At 45.4% G+C, this 20236-nt stretch overlaps 2 protein-coding genes across 4 annotated transcripts in view; both read right to left on the bottom strand.

The window, feature by feature from the left end:
* The window catches only part of Nipsnap2 (nipsnap homolog 2), a 30142-nt gene extending 26632 nt beyond the window's left edge, over nt 1-3510 (bottom strand). The window contains exon 1 of the mRNA XM_076840713.2: nt 3397-3510. Coding sequence (XP_076696828.1) covers nt 3397-3473 — 77 coding nt within the window. The 5' untranslated portion in view covers nt 3474-3510. The remainder of the gene's footprint in view (nt 1-3396) is intronic.
* A 2888-nt stretch (nt 3511-6398) lies between these two features.
* On the bottom strand, nt 6399-8777 carry Mrps17 (mitochondrial ribosomal protein S17). Of its 3 annotated transcripts, none has more exons than XM_076840198.2 (3): nt 8676-8777; nt 8202-8341; nt 6399-6743 (listed from the first exon to the last, which is right to left on the bottom strand). In XM_076840198.2, the coding sequence occupies exons 2-3, from the start codon at nt 8322-8324 to the stop codon at nt 6477-6479; spliced, it is 390 nt and encodes a 129-aa protein (XP_076696313.1). In that variant the 5' UTR covers nt 8325-8341; nt 8676-8777; the 3' UTR covers nt 6399-6476. The 3 variants fall into 3 exon arrangements, with proteins under 3 accessions (XP_076696313.1, XP_076696314.1, XP_076696315.1); XM_076840199.1 differs by lacking the exon at nt 8676-8777 and adding an exon at nt 8487-8666; XM_076840200.1 differs by lacking the exon at nt 8676-8777 and adding an exon at nt 8491-8666.
* Nucleotides 8778-20236: the final 11459 nt, after the last annotated feature.

Here is a 20236-nt window from a genome sequence, read left to right as displayed (position 1 = left end):
GCAGGGCAAATCGGGGAAGAGAAGTCCATTTGCATGTAGACCTCAGCCTGGGAAGCAGTACACCCTGGGCCTCACTCACCTGACCCTGAAACGCTCACATGCACATCACCCATGCTGACTATATCCACCCTATTACCCTCTTATCTTTTTGTCTCCTCTCTGTTCTACATTTTTGAAAAAATTTTTACAGAACTATTTGAAAATAATGTAGATATAATACTTCACCTCTAAATACTGCATTGTGTATCTCCTAAGAACAAAGAAATCCACAATGCTATCTAAGAAAGATAATTCCATAATATCTAGTATCTATTCCCTACTTAAAATGTCCCTAATTGTTCCCTAAATGTCTTTTATGTTTTTCTTGCCAAGGGTGATGGAAGAAAAATGGAAGAAGGATTAGGATACAGTCAAGATTTATATAATAGAGACCTTTATAATAATTAAAAAAAAAAAAAAGAGCCAGGTGTGGTGATGCATACCTGTAAACCCAGTGACTCAGGAGGCTGAAGCAGGAGGATCAAGTTTGATGCTAGGCTGGGCAGCTTAGGTCTTGTCTCAAAATAAAATATAACAAGTGTTTGGAGGCCAGGCATGGTAGTCCATGCCTGTAATCTCAGCAACTCGGGAGGCTGAGGCAGGAGGATTATGAGTTCAAACCCAGCCTCAGCAACTTAGCAAGATCCTAAGCAACTCAGTGAGATCCTGTCTCTAATTAAATATAAAACAGGGCAGGGGATGTAGCACAGTAATAAAGCACTCCTGAATTTAATTTTCAATGCCCCAAACTGCCCCCCCATAAAAGAATTCTTAGAATTCTTTCTTTTCTTTTCCTCCAGGCCTGAGGTTTGAACCCAGGGCCTCCCATGTGCTAGACAAGTGCTCTACCACTGAGCTAGAGCCCCATTTTAAATTTTATTTTGAGACAGGGCTCAGGCTGGCCTTGAACTTTCGATCCTCAGCCTTGGAGCAGCTGGGGGTACAGGTATGCTCCACAGGCCCTGTGTCTTAAAATCCTTTGGTTGTGTTCAAGTATACACTCATCACAGCAATGCACATGGAGTGTTGCTGACAGTCACGCTGAGAGGGTGGAGGGGATGTAGGAGGGAGAGCCAAGGCATACTCCAGGAAGAACTGACATATGTGGAGGAAGAGCAGGGGGGCTTGGGAAGACCATCCAGGAGCAGCAGGCTTTGTTGGTGGAGTAGGAGTTAAGTCCCAGGTACATAAGCCTTTCTAGCACCTGTGGGACACCAGTGCACATGTGCAGGAAGCAGCTGGGAACGCTGGGCCTGGTACTGAGCACAGCTAAGGAACACGTGTTGGCTAAGTCTCCCAGGACAACCTCCTCGCTGAAACTGATCTTCAAGGTCACCCACAACACCCCTGTTGGTAAATTCCATTTTCTTCTGTCATCTTACTTAACCTTCTAGCAGTATTTGGCACAGCAGATGGACTCCCTCCTTGAAATGCCTCCCTCTGGCAGCTGTCAGGCAACAACGACCTGCTGGCTGCTCTCTCCCAGTCTCCCTTGCTGCCCCTCTCCTTCAATCAGCCTGAAAATGTTGGCACATACCAGGGCTTATTTCTCAGCCTTTTAACCATCCATATCCACTCTCTTTCAAGTAACCTCATCCATCCCTTTGGGTTTTAAATGTACTTTACTATGAAAACTTTTGACTCAATATAAAACAGTATAATGAAACCCATGTGGGGCTGGAGTAGAGTGCCTACCTAGAATGCTCTAGGCCCTGGGTTCAATCCCTAGCATTGCAACAACAACAGAAAGAAACCAAACCTCATCTATCAATAAGTGGCTTCCTATATGCTGGTAACTCCCACATGTTGCCTGCAACCCAGACATCTCCTCTGAGGAGTCATACAGCCAGCTGGCTATTGGTTTTTCCATCTGGAAAGCACGCAGTCACCTGAAACTTAACAAGGTTCTCACTGTTCCCCTTTCCTCCTCTCTGCAATACCAGCAAGCTCCCAGAAAGCTGTGTGCTCCTTATGCACTGATGTTCCCAACAGCCATCAGTGCCTGGCACAGGGCAGCATTTACATATTTAAGGAACAAATGACTCTAGGTAAATGGCACCAGTATCCTCTCACTTGGTCATTAACTTTAATTCTGTCCTCTCTCCAAAATAAGACTACTTTTTAAAGAAACATATCATGTCACACTAAAATCTTATATTTACATACCTCTCAGAATAAAGTCCAAGCCTATAAGGCCTGAGGTTACATGGCCCGTGTTCCTTTCCGCCTCTTCCCTTTACTGCTGATTGCAGCCTTATGGACTTTCCTTGGGTTTCTGACTCCTTCCCACTCAAGTCTTTCTCACACAGGTCTCAGCTCAATGTTACTTTCTTGGCAAGGCCTCACATGGATTTGCACAAGTCTCCCTGGTCTTCTCTCTCTCAACATGCCCTAGCTGTAGTCTGTAGATTTACCTCCAACGATCCTTCCCAGGTACAGTGGCCCTGGCTATCATGCCAGTTCCACGGGGCTTCACACATTACACAGTGCAACACACGACTTAGCAAATTAACTGGGTCTAGGTGCAGTCCTGGAAATGCCTTCCGTGAAGGCCGGCCAGAGGCTAGGAACAAGTGGTCACAAAGCATAGGGGAACCTGGGAGGGTCATCAAAGAACCAGCTGGGCAGACCCAGGTCCAAATCCCCAGTGCTCTAGCTCTGTGACCTTGGGCTTGGGGCAAACCTGTGGGGTGCACACCTTCAGTTTCAGCTGCCTCTTTTTCAAAGAACAAAATACAAAATCGATGGGCTCATATCACTGGTGAGGGGGAGGGGAAAAAAAAAGCAAAAAGCCACAAGGTAGATGCAGATGACGTTAAAAATTAGAAGTTGTTATGTGAACCATCCTGGAAACATAAACGTCAGATTTGGACACGGAGCCCACAGGCCGCACACCAGTCCAGGAAGGGCGCTCCCTGGGCCCCGCCGGCAGTGCCTACCCGGTCCGGCCTGCTCCGGGCGCCTCCGCCCGCGGCGCACACCCGCTCCTCCCTGCAGGTCGCTCCCGGCACTCGGCCGACCAGCCACGCAACGCGGGGTCCACCGCCGCGGGACCGGCGCCGAGACAGACAGCTCCGGGATGCGCGCGCTCCCCGGCGCCCCGACGGACAGCCGCGGCGAACGCGCGGCGCCCGGGTCCCGAGCACAGGAGCGGAGCCAGCTTCCCGGGGCCCGGGCGGCGGGGCCACTCCCGCAGGACCGGCCGCGCACCGGCCGCCCCCGCCCCGCCGCGAGCGCCGCCGTCATCCCGCGGCCCGCAGGCCTCCTCCTGACCTTGGCAAGGCCCCCCCGCCGCCCCGGGCCCGGCCCCGCCACAGGCCCCACCCCGGCCGCTCCCGGAAGGTCGGCGCCGCTCACCGGAGCCCGCAGGGCGCGGCCCGCAGCAGGCCCCCGGCCCCGGCCGCCGCGCGCGCGCACAGCACTCGCGCCGCCATCTTGCTCGGGAGCCGCCGCCGCCGCCGCGACCCCCCCGTTCCCGCGCCGGGCCCCGCGGCCGCCGCAGTGAGCGCCGCCGCCGCCAGGGGGAGCTGCCGCCGGAGGCCTGGGGGAGCCGCGTGAGGTGACGGCGGCGCCAGGTGTCCGGGCAGCGGCGCGCGCAGCTAGGGCAGACGCGGCAGGTGTTCCCCGAAGCTCGGCGTTCCCCGCCTGCTGCGGAGTGCGGCACCGAGGGAACGTTACTGTTGCAAACAGCCGCATCCTAATCCAAGTGCCCGGGGACACATGCCTAGCTCCGGTAGTGTAGACCACACTGCCCGTGCATTTTGGCACCAGACGGTGCTGGCCACCGGCAGCCCCGGCGCCCGTCCCAAAGCCGTCCAGTCTGATGGGGACCGGCGTGAATAACTGGATGGAGTATCAGGTGTTCACACGACGCGAGGTCGGCACCGAAGGGAGAGAGCTCCTGGAGGGGCTGGCTGGACCGCTCCATCCTAGGAGCAGAGCATTACCGGGGGAAGGAACCTAAGCAACAGGCGCGGGTCTCTGGCACTGTATAAAGAAAACTTTATTCGTGGGAAGATAAAAAAAAAAAAAAAAAAAGGCACAAATGTAACCATGGCGAACACTTCAACCAAGACAGACGAGAAGAAAGAGGTGGTCACAAAGCGGAAGAAGCGAGTGACCGGGTAGAGCAGGCCCCAGCTGCCAAAGGGGAGCATTCCAGGGAGGCCAGCCTGGGCCGCTTGGAGATTTCTGCCTAGGAACAGTGGAGGCAAAAATTGCGTTTCTTGGCTAAGTTTTCTGAAGCTGTGACTACTGGGGACCAAGGGACAAAGCTATGTGATTGGGGCAGAATGTGAGCATAATAATAAGGGAAGCAACCATTTGGGGCAGGGATGGGTCCTGTGGGTGGAGGAGGCATCATAACAATTTGCCTGGGGAGAGGCACTTGTGTTTGGAGGTCAGTGGGAATAAGTTGAGTGGCCAAGGGAGTTCTCTGCCTCAACCAGCATTGGTTTAGTGAGCTTATGTAGACCCAAAGGGAGGCTTGTCCCAGTCCTGCAGAGCAGGTGTGGATGAGACCATGCCTTCACATACACATAAATACACCCAATGATAGTTTTTTTTTTTTTCCCCCTTCAGTGCTGGGGATTGAACCCCAGCCTCCTGCTCTAGTAGGAGTTACACCCCAACCCATGAAATTTTTGTTTAAATAAAAATACATTCTAGAGTACACATAAACCTTTAAAACAGTTTATAGATGGCTTGGTCTCTGTCCCAGAACTGATGGTACAGGTGTCCTGTCATCTATTGGGAGACCACTTGGGGAAGCATGAGATGCTCTGCATGAACCCTTCCCAACTAACTAGTGTCACAAAGCTCTACCTGCAGACACTTAGATACTGTTTCCTTTGCTCACCTATCCTGGCACTACACCAAGAACTCCACTTTGCAATGTCAGCTATCCAGTTTAGGTCTCAAGATATCCGCTTACCTTTCTCCTTCCGGTGCATTTTCGACACTGGTGCTATTTAACTTTTATTGAAATGAAACTTTACCATTTTTAGAACTTCAAATAATCCACCGTCATTTACAGTATAACTCTTTATTTCTCTAGTTCCACTTGTGTTTGAAATGTCCCAATAACTTTCTCCTGCTTTTAGAACCCCTGCTTATGCTTTCTCTCACTCGGAGTTTTACATGCTGTTCCTTCTGCCCCAACGCCTTTTTCACAACCCTCATCTACTACCCCAAAGACTTCAAGATTCAGTTCTAGCCGGGTGTGATAGTGCAGGCCTATAATCCTTGAACTTTGGAGGCTGAGGCAAGAGGATCTCAAATTCAAGGATGGTCAGCAACTTACCAAGAAGACCCTGGGCAACTTGGCAAGACCCTGTCTCAAAATAAAAAGGACTGGGGATGTAGCTCAGTGGTTAAATGTCCGTGGGTTCATTGCCAGCACTGCCCACCCCCTACCCCAAAAGACTCTTAACACTGTCTCATTTCTCCTGGGAAAATGCTCTAAATGCTCCCCTAGGACTCAGTGGTAGAGTGCTTGCCGAGCATATGCAAGATCCTGGGTTTAATCCCTAGCATCTCAAAAACAAACAGCAGAGCATGGTGATGTATATCTGTAATCCCAGTGACTGGGAAGCTGAGGAAGGAGGATTGCAAGTTTGAGATTAGCCTCACAATTTAGCGAGGCCCTAAACAACTTAGTGAGAACTTGTCTCAAAAAATAAAAAAGGGGCTAGGGATGTGGCTCAGTGGTAAAGTGACCCTGGGTTCAATCCCTAGTACCAAAACAAAACAACAAAACCACCTCTCCCCTAAAAGATTCTGTTTGCCATGAAGGCACCTATACATACCTCCCTGCCTTGTTGAGGCCTATGACCAATGTCTGTGGCCATCACTGAAACCCTGTTATTTAACACACATATTAGCTGAGTTGAAATATATCCCAAGTCTCTTTCTAGGAATCTGAAAACTGAGATACACAGCTCAGTATTTCCTCAGGTCAGAATCTAAGTTATCTCACTTTATTAACACATTGCCACAAAACCCAGAAACCTCCAACTTAAATACATTAAAAGTCCCACAACTTAATGTTTCACATTTTAAGAACTCATACCCACTTCATCTAGCCTAGGATATAAACAACACAATGTCTAAAATTTTATTTTCTACATGTCAACATTCTTATTAATACAGCTCAGTCTTTAAAAATTTGACCACAAACATATTGACTGTTTCCCCTTGTGAGTTGGTGAAATCAGAGAAAAAAAATTTAATTTTGAATAGATACCATCAGAGAATATGACTTTATCAGTTTATATTGAAGGGTTTTCTTCTCTAAGAGAGGCTTAGAGAAACTCAAGATTCCTTTGAATGAAAAAATAAATAAGAAAAATTGGACACAGTTTAGAATGAAACTGATATATTTTTTTTCCCCATAAAGCAATCATAGATCTTTCCCTTTGGCTCCTTCTTCCACTCCTTCACGGTGATGAAGAAACATCAAGTTCTTCTGGAGTTTTGGGATAATTGGTTTCCAAACTGATGGGATTCTCCAGGTAGGTGGTTCCAGCACAGGGTTTTCCTGTCACTGGATCTATGACTTTGCCAACCTTGAAAACGATCTCGGCCAGTTCATGTTTCACATGCTTTGTTCGTGGAACAGGTAAAGCTTTGAGAAGCACAATATCCCCAACAGTGCACTGCTGAAGGGCATCGTGAGCAAAGTATGTTTTTCGCTTATTAAAATACTGTTGAGAGAAGGAGAGGAACAAATCAGTGACCAGACAATGCAGTTTTTTTTAGAAAAACTAAAACACAGAACAAGCCAGGACTTGGGGACAAGAAGGCAGGATGCTTAAAGACCACTAGTACAGAGACTAGCTGCCTAATTCCTGGAAAGCCAGCATGGATTCTCCAGAGCTGGTCTTGTCCTTGGGTCTCCAGTCCATTCCCTTGCTCTATCCATTGTCATCTCTCCCTGCACTAAACTGTTCTTCCCCTGAAGCCTCCCTTCAACCTACAAACATGCTACTCTCTCCACTAGCTGCAAGTCACTGAACCACTTCAAACCATAAAAAGAGGCTCTAAGATGGGAGAGGCAAAGACTGTTTGTATTTTCCCAGCAACTTGGGAGGCTGAGGCAGAAGGATTAAAGTTCAGCCCAACCTCAGCAACTTAGCAGGATCCTGTTTAATAAAGAAAAAAAAAAAAAGGCCATTACACTGGAATCACCTATTTTTCATAACATCTTAACTGTAGCAAGAATTCCCATTTTATAGAGAGAAAAGCAGGCCGAGAGTCATGAAACATGCACAGCTGACAAGGGTCAGCATTCAAGCCAAGGTCTTCCAAGGCCAATGACCATACCACACACCATTCTTTGGCTTTCTCCTGTGCTTTTGTTCCCAGATAATGAACAGCATTCCTGACTACCTGTGGGCCCAACTTTGAATGCAGAAACCATCCTTGGTACCTGCCCTCCTCTCTGTGTACATCTAACAAGTCCATGACTCTGTTCATTCTTCCTGAAATCTGCTTGTCCCACTGCATGCCTACTGCTCCAGTTTTAGTTCAGGTCCATTTCCATCCAAAACTTGTGCAATGGCTTCTATATCCCATTCCCTTACCTCTAGTCCTCATCCCCATTCCTATGTCTCCAAGTCTGTCTTTCATTTAAGTAACAGATAAAATCCAAACCACAGAACACCCTTTGCAGTTCAGCTCCAACTGTCTTTGCCATTCATTCACAAGAGTGCCTACTAAGTATCAAGTTCTGGGCTCCATCTCGCCAGGCCACTTGCTGTTGAATGTCACACCTATGGTGGCAAAATGAACTTCTGCAAACTTCAGCAGAAGTTTGGAGTTTGGTGAATGACTCCCCCCATATGGTCCTTGGTATAAAAATCTCATGTGAAATTCCGTGTAAATGTCTCTTAATTAATTGAGGATGCTCTCTCAGGGCAATCTGGGAAAAGGGTGCGGTTCTCTGCTCCCAAGGTGCTTTATTTATAGACTGACCACAAGTAGTTATACTGTTGAAATTAACTCTGCGCTCCTGGATATGAGTGACAACCAAGTCATATCCATAGGACAGGGCAGTACCTGGCTTGCAGTGGAGACTCCACACATTCTTCTTACAGGGAGATGTAGAACCCATAAAATGTTGGTGAGCTATGACTGGCATCTAAAACAGAAATGCTCCTCACCTTTAACAAGTAGGGATCCAGAACAAGCCTGGTCACCCTCACTTTAGCGGTTTTCTGCATTGCTGTCCCAATCACCTTTCCCACGATCCATTTGGCATGGACCGATGACCGAGCTATTGACATTATGTGGTTCTGATCACCTGAAAGATAAATTTCAAATTTAACATTCTGGTGGTTGTCTTGACGAACGAACTACAAGAGAACTGCCCCGGTTCAGAAAAGGCTTCTGTTGCCCGAAACAGACACGCGGAGACATCCCGCCTTTCTTCATGCCCAGGGGCCCACCTACGGGGCGCGCAAACCAGGGCCGGCGCCACCGGGCCCTCGCTGCCACCCGCCCGCGGCCTCTGGGCGGGGCAGGTCCCTGACCCGGGGTGCCCGGGCCACGGAGGCCGTCCCCCGACACCCCTAAGGCCGGCTGCCCGCACCCGCCCCAGCAGTTCTCCCACCGCGGGGCACGAGCGCCGCGCTCACCTCCAATCCCGCTCACTTCCGAGGGCTGGGGCGTCTCACCGCACGCAAGCCCCGCCCCGGACCGCGCACGCAGGCGGGACCTCTCATTGGCCGGTCCTGTCATTGGCCGGTCCTCCCATTGGCCGGTCCTCCCATTGGCCGGTCCTCCCATTGGCCGGTGCTCTTAGCAAGCGATTCAAGGCAGGGATCCACCCCGTCTCCCTTAAAGGGGCCTGGCCATGATCGCTAGGGCTGGTGGCGTTCCATTTACAAGTTCCCGGTGAGCGCTGTGATAGGCGCGCGGGAGGTTCCAGCCTTTCCTCTTGTGTTTGGCTTATTCTTCCGGTGGTCGTTGGGGGGCGGGGTGTTGGGGGGGGTGTTGGGGGGTGGTGTTGGGGGGTGGGGGTGGGCAAGGCCTTCCAAATCCAAGGAACTTGATTCTTCCTTTCCCCTTCTCTTTCCAGTACCAGGAATGAACCCAGGCCCTCGTGCGAGCTAGCAACCCCTTTAATTTTTTTTTTTTTTTCCTTCTTAAGACGAGTTTTCCCTTAGTTATTCAAGCTGGCCTGGAACCTGTGATCTTCCTGCCTCAGCTTCCCAAGTAACTGGGATTACAGGTGTGTGCACAGCTTGCCCCCAGAGGGACTGTCATTCATCAAATATTGAAATTTAGGGGTCCCATTGCATAGGAGGTCTTTCTAATGTTCTGTTTGCACAGTAGGGTAGGTTGACGCATTTAATTGCATAAAAATGTTATCAAGACAAAGAAATGGTAAATGTTCAAGATGATGTTATCCTGCTCTGATCATTATGCATTGTATACATGAATTGGATTATCACAGTGTACTTCATAATGTGTGCAATTACTGTCCGCTAGAAATAAAAATATTTATTTTTTATTTGAAAGAACATACAAAGAAATGTCTTTTCATACAAAGAAAAGACCACCAACTCCAATTTTAAATTAAATTAAAGCAAGCTTGTAATTCCGACTGGCTGGGACGTCTCTCCCCAAATCCTTGTGTTAGAAAACAGTCCTCTTGTTCTCTAGGAGTGCAGTTGTATAGCACAAAAAGTTGCAAAAGAGGGGGTGTCTTGAGAACTTACAGATAACAGGATTTTGACAAGCATAATGCAAAGGCAGGTAGTAGGTTAATAGTCTAAGTGGTTCAGCACTTAGGGAGAAAATTTAGATCCCAACGTCAGAATTTATAAGGCGCCAGTAGGGTTTCAGAGAGGATTGTTTTCTGGTCAGGGAAAGCCAGGCATGGGTGAATTCAAGGCACAGGCAGGCATTCCAAGCAAGTTTAGAAATCGCAGTAATTTATAGTAAAACACGGAAATTAACTTTTCATGACTTTGTGACGACGAGATGGCTGACAATCTTAAGATGGAATTAGGCTGGATTCATCATGGCATTGTGGTGAATGCCTGTCATCTCACCTACTTGGAAAGCTGAGGCAAGAGGATTGCAAGTTGGACGTCAGCCTGGGCAATTTAGCAATACCATGTCTCTAAATAAATAAAACATTGAAGCATCTGAAGTTTCTAAGTCCTGGCATTGACATAATCATTTCTACCCACTTTACTGCTTTTTAAGCTAAACTTTTGAAGGTTTTTATGTGTGATTTTAGGTCTCAATGTCTGTTAGCTAGAAGAAGTCTGGAGTGTGGACATAAGTTTGTTTTCCTGCCCTTTTTATATGTCTTAGGCTTCCTTTGTTCTCCTGCCTTTTCCCCCTTAACTTTCTCCTTCCTGCATATGTGACTAGGTCCAGGAATGCTTGGTGGGATGACTCAAAGGTGGGAAACAGGTGGGCTGAAGCGGGAAGGGTAGGATGGAGTAGCCAAAACACATTAACAACCTTATAGCTCCCTGTAGGGAGGGGCAATTCCTGGGACAGGTTACCTGGGCAGCGTGATGGAGCAGTGGCAGGTTCTTGATAAGCATGGAGGAAGGTCTCTGAAGGAATTAACATTTCAATCCCTCAGGGGACAGTCTCTAATTTGTCCAGACTCACTCAAAATTGGCCTGACTTGATTTACCTATCTATACTGACTGCCTGTCTAATTCTGGCTTCACTGGGAGTGAGGGGACATGTATACCCAGCAAGGGTTTGATATTGCCTGAACACAGAGTAGGAAGAAGAGTGGCAGGATTTGAAGCTGGGTGGGGCTAGGCTGCCACCCATGAGGCTTTTCTTGTTAAGGGACTGACTCTCTCCTCTAACATAGCTGGAGCCTTTGAAAAGTGTGAGCTGTTTATCTGGTTTTCAAGATCTTTCTGGTAGCTGTTGAAGATAGAATAGAGTTGGGAGGAGCTGGAGGCTGGATGTATCATTAGGGGATGATGAAGACCTAAACTAGAGCAATGGGAATGAAAGACTAAGGATTGGAGCAGCTGTGGGGAAAATTGATAGCTGCATGAGACAGCAAGAGGACAATTAAGTATGTATTAGCATGTTCACACTGCAGTAACCAGCGCCACAGGCTGGACAGCATAAAAATACAAATCTATTTGCCCCCAGTTCTGGAGGCTGAAAGTTCAGGATGACAGTTTTGTCAATTCAGTTTCTTACCCACTTTCTTACTTTGCTTTGTTACTGTCCCTCCTCTGATTCCTCTGAGTCTTCTAATTTACAGGACCTGACCTTGTAGCTCCTTCTCTGTCCTTGTAGAATCCAGTTTGAGCAAGGACCTGCCAAGTCAGCATGACACCTCTCCCCCCACTCAGTGGTGGTTCTCTTCCCTAGTCTGCAGTATCATGGGGCACCAGCCTGCCTTCAGCAAGAATCTGCCTTGCTCTGTCATTTCTCCCAGCCATTTGCATTCACAGACCCCATCCTTCTCCTTGCTCCACATCTCTACATCTCCACTGGGGTTCAGTGTCCAGCTGGCCTCACTCACTTCAAGACACACTGCAGTGGTCCCTGTGCTTTGGTAGTCCCCATAAGTCTCACTTACCAGTTTTGAAAGTTTCACGGATAGTGTTTCTTGAACAGTCTGCATGCAGAGTGCGGGGAAGCAGGGAGGAGTCAGGGGCTTGGGAAGGAGCCTGCACAGAGCAGTGAGACACACCCACAAGAGATCTACAGGTCTGGCCACCTCTGTCTCAGGCCAGAGTCTCCTTTATAGTTTCATTACTATCACATCATCTTATGCAAGCAGAGTTTCTGAGCTGATGAGGTTCTATCACCTCGGGTAAATGACTTAATTTATCTGCCTTCAGGATGGTCATATGAATCTATAAGGCACAGATTACATATTCAATAAATGTTAATTTGCTTGTGTCTCATTTATAACCTGAATGTTTCTCTGTAGAAATTTAAGAAATCCCTGTAAATAAATATATAGCTTCACCCAACATTTATAGAATTTTTCTAGTTACTTAGGCATTATGATAAATTTTATTTATATGCTCTCCTTTAATACCTACCACAAATTTGTTAGGCAGAAAAAACTATTGGTTCTCTGTTATAGATGAGGAAACTGATGGCCAGAGAGCTAAATGACTTGTTCTAGGTCTCACCTCCACCAAATGGAAGAACGGGAACTTGAACTTTGGCAGCTCCTGCCATACTTGTCTGCCTCCTAGCCACATGAGTCAACTGTTTAAGTGCCTATTCTGTTGCCAGAACTGTAGATATAATTAAAGGACACAGTTTTTTTTGTTTTTGTTTTTGTTTTTCCCTATGAGGTTAGACTCAGCTTTGACTAGAATGTATATGTCTTCAAAATTCCTATGTTGGAACCTATAACCCAATTCGATAATGTTAAGAAGTGGAAGCCAGGTGTGGTAGCATAAGCTATAATCCCAACAAAAGGTTGATTGTAACAGTGGCTGCACAGGGTTAGCAAAGGGTGGAGAAAGGGTGGAAGGAAGGCTGGGAGGAGGCTGGTGGAGAGTAAAAACTGGTAGTGCTAGGTAGACCTAAGCAAAGGAACGAGGTTGAGAGGGCCAGTCTACAGACTGCCCTGACTGTGTAGTGAGGACACAAAGACCTTGTGAGGCTTTTAAGGGGATCTGAACCCCACTGGATTTCTTTTAGAAAGCATTTACAAAAACCACTCAGTAAAGCCAATAGGAAATGTTACATTCCTCAGCAAATATGGCTAAGTGCGGGAGAAATGCAGACTGATAAGAAGAACACAAGTCAGCCCTCAGGGAATCTTCCGTGACCTTTACACAGAGCAGATGCCAGGACTCAGGGAGCCAGGATAGGCAGAAGCAAAGCTCGCCATCATAAAATCTGTAGAAACCAGTTTCAACTAGAACTGGTGGGCGAGAGACAAGCGTTGCCTTGAACCTTTAGCACATCATTGCAGTAGTAAAATCCATGAAGCAAGATTGGTACAGAGCTGGGCTTTCTGGGAAACTAAGGCTGTGCAAAGACCCTCCTTTAAACCCCGATTGTTGCAATCAGGTCTGAAAGATTTCAGACAGGTCACTCAGAGTAACAGACATGCGTTTATTGAAGATATAGTAAATGGGAAAGGGGACACTCTCAAGGGAGAGAATGGGTCCTCTCAGAGGAGAGGGACGCATGCCTCTCCTATAGTTCAGTTTTACTGGAGTCCTTGGAAGTTTCCAGAGACTTTGATCTGTCCCACACTGTATCCTCACGGTGCTCCACGAGTCCTGGGGCTTGTGGTGGCATGGATAGTCGGTCCCACACTGCCACCTATTAGTCATCGGTGTCTCTGCATCTGGAGGCCGCTTAGACTCAGCAAGAGCAGCCCAGGCTCAGGCCTTCTGCAAACCCCTGCATTTTCTGCTTCCTGGAAATCCCAGGATCTACTGAACTATGTTTTCAGGGTCCTGATGAAAATAATATTCCTGAGATCTCAAATAGCATAGGTGTTCTTGAGAACTTACGATTGTACAAATAATGAGGACACAAAGAACTTGTGAGGTTTTTAAGGGGATCTGAACCCATTTTGGGATAAGGTAAACTTCAATAGAAAATTAATTTACAGCCAGTGCAGTAGCGCAAGCCTGTTATCCCATTGGCTTGGGAGGCTGAGGCAGGAGGATCAAGAGTTCAAAGCCAGCCTCAGCAAAAGCAAGGCACTAAACAATTCAGTGAGACCCTATCTTTAAATAAAATACAAAATAGGGCTGCGGATGAGGCTCAGTGGTCAAGTACCTCTGAGTTCAATCCCAGTATCCCTCCACCTTGTCCCCTCAAAAAGAAAATTTATGGCTGATGTCTTGCTCCAAGATTCAGAGCAGCTGGGCCCTCTGAGTCAGGTGTCAAGTGAACAAGGGAGATGGCTCACAGAGTTGACATGCCAGCTGTGGATTAAGGTAACAGACCTTAGCAAAGACAGACATCACAGAGGCAGAGAGTGCACACCTCATATAGCTAACCCTGAAGCTGAAGTGTCAGAGAAAAGAGAAGGGAATAATTGGAAAGAAAAAGACCAGAGAGCTTCTTCACAGCTCCTTCTGGATCTCAAAGATGACTTCAACCTTCACCTTATAGCCTCCTGAATCTTCACAGCATGGGGATTTCCCAGCCACCCAAGAAGGGGGCCTATGGTCAACAGGCAGACTGAGTTTATGTTCTTTGGTCTTCGAAAAAAGCTGAGCATGGCAAGATGGCACGTACCTGTAGTCCCAGAAACTTGAGAGGCTGAGGCAGGATTGTAAGTTCAAGGCCAGCCTGGGTAACTTAGCAAGGCCCTGTCTCAAAATAAAAGATAAAAAGGGCTTGGGATGTGGCTCAGTGGTAAAGTAGCTCTGGGTTCAGTCCCAGTACCTGCCTCCCCCCCAACAAAAAAAGTAAAAGAGTGGGGAGAAAAGAGGGGATGGATGGGGGAAAGAAAGAGAGAGAGGGAGAGATTGATTGATTAGAAGTATAGGAGTTTAGTCTGAGTAAGTCATAGCAAGGTAGAAAGAAAAGCACTTGGGTGAACCTGCTCAGGTTGGTGGCTCAGGGGTCTGCACACTGGGTGTAATGGAAGGGTACCACTGAGGGAGGTCTGGGAATTTCCACAGGGGACTGCAACTCAGGACAGGTAGGTTCTTGACAAATACAATAGAAATGAACTTAAGGACTCTTCAGCCAGAGGCACAGATTTGTTTGGGAAAGTAGACATATTCAAGGGAGAGTGTGCACCTCACATGAGCAGCTGTGGGGTAAGCAGGGAAGTAGGAATGTGGGCCATTCCAACAGCAGGAGGCACAGTCCCAGGCAGAGTACCAGCTGATTTCAGGATCCTGGGCTGGTTTTCCTGGGCTGATTTTCCTGCACTTGGGCCCCACGTCAAGGACAGGAGAGGGTGGGCCATGGTGAAGACTGGGCTACTCACATCCACTAGTTTCCATATCATTGGTTCATGATTCCTACCTTCTGATGTCCCCTGGACATTCACCACCTCCAGTGGCTCATGGTCCCTACCTTCTGATGTCCCCTGGACATTCATCACCTCCAGTGGTTTATGATCCCTACCTTCTGATGTTCCCTGGACATTCATCACTTCTAATGGTTCATGGCTCTTCTCTTGTGAGTCTCATCATATATTTTTCCCTCTATCTCCCCAAATTTCTATCTGTAATTCTGTATGTGTGTGTGTTTCAGTACTGGGTATTCTTCCAGGGGTTCTCTCTACCATGGATCTACATCCCTGCACTGTTGTTTTTTTTTTTTTTTTTTTTTTTTTAAAATTAGAGACAGTATCTTACTAAGTTGCCTAGGTAGGCCTTGAACTTGTAATCCTCCTGCCTCATCCTCCAGAGTAGCTGGGATTACAGGTGTGCACCATGGAGCCTAGTGGTAAATATGGCTCATTTTAAAGGCAAAACCATTGCAGAAGTCAACATGGTGAAATAAAGAATTAGAAATGATATGGGAAGATGAAAAGGTAAATTAGAGGAAAATGAGTTAAAGTAAGATCTGAGAACATATTAATATAATTGAAAAGAGGAACAGTTGAGATTGCTTTAAAAATCTAGCAATCTCTCTGTTTTAACATGGGGGTTGCCAGTTTCTCAGTCCTTATTTATCAAGAGACAGGCTTACCCATAAATTTTTTTGGAAGTGCCTTCTGTGTTCTAAGAAGTCCAGTGGTTTGGGGCTCACACCGTAGCAGCCTTGGAATCCTGAGGAGGGCTTCCTGAAACACACTGGGAGCAGGAGAGAAGGGAGGGCAGTGCTGGGGGAGGACACTGACAGATCACACTGTTATGTCATATATTGTGTGCAAGTAAGAAGATGCAACAGTGAATCCCACTACTCTGTGTTGTTATAATGCACCAGTAAAAAGAAAAGAGCCTTGGTCTCAAGTTCTGCTCCCTTTAATTCTTATTCAGCAGTTCTAGGGTAGGACTGGAGAATATGATTTTCTTTTCTTCCTTTCTTTCCAATGTTGGGGGTTGAACCTAGGAGTGTTTAACTACTGAGTCACATTCCCCAGCCCTTTTTTAAATGTTTTCTGTTAAGACAGGGTTGGATATGGAAAGTGACAAACCCCAAAATAGCGTGGCCCAGAGAGAGGGAATGAGGCAGAAGGCAATACATTAATCTTTTCCCAATATATTCTTCCCCAGTGACAAAACAGGCCCTGGGGAGGAGATATCCATTGAGTCTGAAATGACAGTCTCTGGGAAGAGGCCAAAACATTGATCCTTCCCTAGACAAATCCTTTCCCAGATACCGACCACTGACCCCAGAACCCTCCATATGGCCCAGTAAAAAATAAATCTCAGATACTGACTGACCACTGACCCCAGATGACCCCCCTCCCATCTCACCCAGTAAAACAGACCCCAAATTCCTGAGTGCCCAAACTGACACACTCATTAATCAAATCACTGTAACCAATATAAGCACAGACTCCCCCTTTGGTCAGTGGCTCATTTTCCACCATGAAAGTGATTCCATCAGAGTTGTCAGTCCATTCCTGAATATAACTTTGTTCCTGAATAAAAGCTGTGCTGAGCTGATCTGTGAAGTTTGCTTCCAGCCTGGGCCTTTTGTGCTAACAGACAGGATCTCATTAAGTTACTTAAGGCCTTGCTGGGTTGTTGAAGCTGGCCTTGAACTTGTGATTCTCCTGCCTTAGCCTCCTGAGTAACTGGGATTACTGGTGGACACCACTGTGCCCAGCTAAGAATGTGCTTTTCTTATAAACTCCCAAGTGAAGATCATAGAGTGGTGATCCCAGCATCTTAGCCTAAGAAACAAAATCCTTCATTCTACACTTCTACTCAGATAGTCATGGATAAATGCTCAAGAGTTTCTCATCTACATAGGGCACAAAGCAACTCTTAGCAAATACAGAAACTGATATAATTCCTTGCATCTGATTATATATCAATGTGACAGAACCCTATACAAAAACTATAAAAACACATGGATATTGAACAATACTCTTTTGAATGATGAATGGGTGACAAAAGAAATCAAAGGAGAAATTTAAAAATTCTTAGACTCAAACAAGAATAGTGATACAACAAACTAGAACCTCTGGGACTCTCTGAAATTAGTTTTAAGAGGAAAGCTTATAGCTATGAATGCCTATATAAGAAAATCAGAGGGCTGGGGGTGTAGCTCAGTGGTAATGTGCTTGCTTAGCACATGTGAGTCACTGAGTTCGATCCTCAACACTGCATAAAAATAAATAAATAAATAAAGGTATTGTGTCCATCTACAATTAAAAGAAAAGAAAAAAAAAAAAAAAAAAAGAAAATCAGAAAGATCCAAAATAAACCTAAGGATGTCTTTCAAAGCCCTAAAAAAAGAACAAATCAGTTTCAAAACCAGTGGAAGACAGGAACTAATTAAAATCAGAGCCAAAATTAATGAAACTAAGAATAAAAAAAAATACAAAGGATCTGGGGCTGGGGTAGTGGCTCAGTGGTAGAGCACTTGCCTAGCACATGTGAGGCAATGGGTTCGATCCTCAGCATCATATATAAATAAATAAATAAAATAAAGAAATATAGGTATTGTGTCCAACTATAACATACATACACACAAAGGATCAATGAAACAGAGTTGGTTCTTTGAAAAGATAAACAAGATTGATAAGCCTTTAGCCAAACTCACCAAAAAAAAAAAAAGAGAGGAGACTCAAATTAGTAAAATTAGAGATGAAAAAGGAGAAATCACCACAGACATTATAGCAGACCAGTGGATCCTTATGGGCTATTTTGAAAACTTAAACACCAATAAATTATAAAATTTAGAAGAAATGGACATATTTCTAGAAAAATATGGTCTGCCAAAACTGAAACAGAAGGACATAGAAAACCCAAACAACCAAAAAACTAGCAATTAGATAGAAGCAATAATAAAACATCTTCCAATAAAGCAAAACCCAGGATCCAATGGATTCTCAGCCAAATTCTACCAGACCATTAAAAAAGAACTAATGCTAATGCTTCTCAAATTTTTCCATGAAATAGAAAGGAATGGAGTACTTCCAAATTCATTCTATGAAACCAGTAACACACTCCTACCAAAACCAGATAAGAACACATTGAGGAAAGAAAACTACAGACCAATATTCCTGATGAACTTACATGTAAAAATATTAATAAAATATTAGCAAATTGGGTTCAACAACATAATAAGAATATTGTAACCCATGACCAAGTTGGTTTTATTCCAGAATGCAAGGATGGTTTAATATATGCAAATCAATAAATGTGATTCATAACATAAATAGAATTAAGACAAAAGTCACTTAGTCATCTAGATGGATTCAGAGAAAACCTTTGACAAAATTCAACACCCATTCATCATAAAAATACTGAAGAGACTAGGGATAGAAGGAACCTACCTAAAAATAAAGAAAAAAAACTATGTATGAAAAACCCTAAGCTAACCTCATAGTTAAATGGGGAAAAACGGAAAGCATTTCCTTTAAAATCTGAGACAAAACAAGGATGTTCACTCACCACTCCTATTTAATATAGTGCTAGAAAGTCTAGCCAGAGCACTAAGGTAAGAGAAATAAAAGGGATAAAAATAGGAAAGGAAGAAGTCAAATTACTACTGTTTGCAGATGATATGATCCTTTACTTAGAAGATCCAAAATACTCCACCAGAAGACTGTTGGAGTTAATAAACAAATTCAGCAAAGTAGCAGGTTACAAAACCAACATACAAAAATCAACAGCTTTCCTATATACCAACAGTGAATCTGTTCAGAAAGAAATCAGGAAAACAATCCCACAGTAACCTCAAAAAAGAATAAACTATCTAGGAATAAATCTTACTTAGGCGGTGAAAGACCTCTATAGTGAAAACTATAGATAACTTTGAAGAAAGAAACTGAAGAAGATTCCATGTTCATGGATAGGCATAATCAGTATTGTTAAAATGTCCATAGTCCCCCAAACAATATACAGACTCAATGGAATTCCCATCAAAATACCAATGACATTCTTCACAGAACTAGACAAAACAGTCCTAAAATTCATATGGAAGCAAAAAAGATCCCAATATAAAAAGCAACACTAAGTTAAAAAGGACAGAGCTGGAGGCATCACAATACCTGAGCTCAGGACATGCTGCAGAGCCACAGTAACCAAGCAGCATGGGACTGGTGTCTAGAAATGAACTCACACAACTACCACCCACAGACTCCTGCCAAAGGTGCCAGAGAAACATGTGGAGGAGGGGCAGCCTCTTTAAAATGGTGCTGGGAAAACTGGTTATCCACAGGCAGAAGATTGTGACTTGACCCCGATCTCTCACCTGTACAAAGATCAACTTGAGATGGATTCAAGATCTTAATGTAAGACCCTTAACTCTGAAATTACTAGAAGAAAATGCAGATACTTCAAGATGTTGTTACAGGTAAGAATTTATTTGGACAAGACCCCCCCAAAACAGAATGACAAATGGGACTATATCACACTCTGAAGCTTCTACACAGCAAAGGAAGCAGCAGAGTGGAGAGAGCACCTATGGAACAGGAGGACATAGCTGCCAACTATTGATCTGGCAAAGGATCAACATCCAGATGTATGAGGAATCAATAAGGAAATCTCTAGATAACTTAATTAAAATATGGGTGGGTGATCTGAATAGAAGCTTCTTGAAAAAAATGCAAATGACCAACAAGTGTATGAAAACTGTTCAATCCAAATGAGAACTAAAACTAAGTATCCTCTCACTCCAGTTAGACTTGCCATTATTCAAAAACCAAACAAATAGTAAATGCAGGTGAGGGTGAGGAGAACTAACTCTTCTGTAGTGTTCATGGAAATGTAAATTGGTCCAGTCCTTGCTGAGAAGAGTATGGAGATCCCTCAAAGCCAAACCTAGGCCTGCCATGTGATCTAGCCATCCCACTTCTGGGAAGATACCCAAAGGAAATGAACCAACACACTCAGAGACACCTGCACGCTATGCTTACGGCAGCACTGTTCACAACAGCCAAGGTATGGAAACAGTTTATTAGCCCATCAAGAGATGAGTGGATAGAGAAATTGTGGTGTTTATACACCTTGGAATATTCTTCAGCCATTGAGAATGAAATCCTGTCACCTGCAGCAAAATGGGAGGAACTGGAGGACATTCTGCTGAGTGAAATAGATCAGGCACAGAAAGACAAGTACCACATGTT

The sequence above is a fragment of the Callospermophilus lateralis genome, chromosome 19 (genome assembly GCF_048772815.1).
Source record: "Callospermophilus lateralis isolate mCalLat2 chromosome 19, mCalLat2.hap1, whole genome shotgun sequence".
Classification (NCBI taxonomy): domain Eukaryota; kingdom Metazoa; phylum Chordata; class Mammalia; order Rodentia; family Sciuridae; genus Callospermophilus; species Callospermophilus lateralis.
Note: the sequence above shows the minus strand (reverse complement) of the source record. Positions and strands in the feature narration are given on the sequence as shown.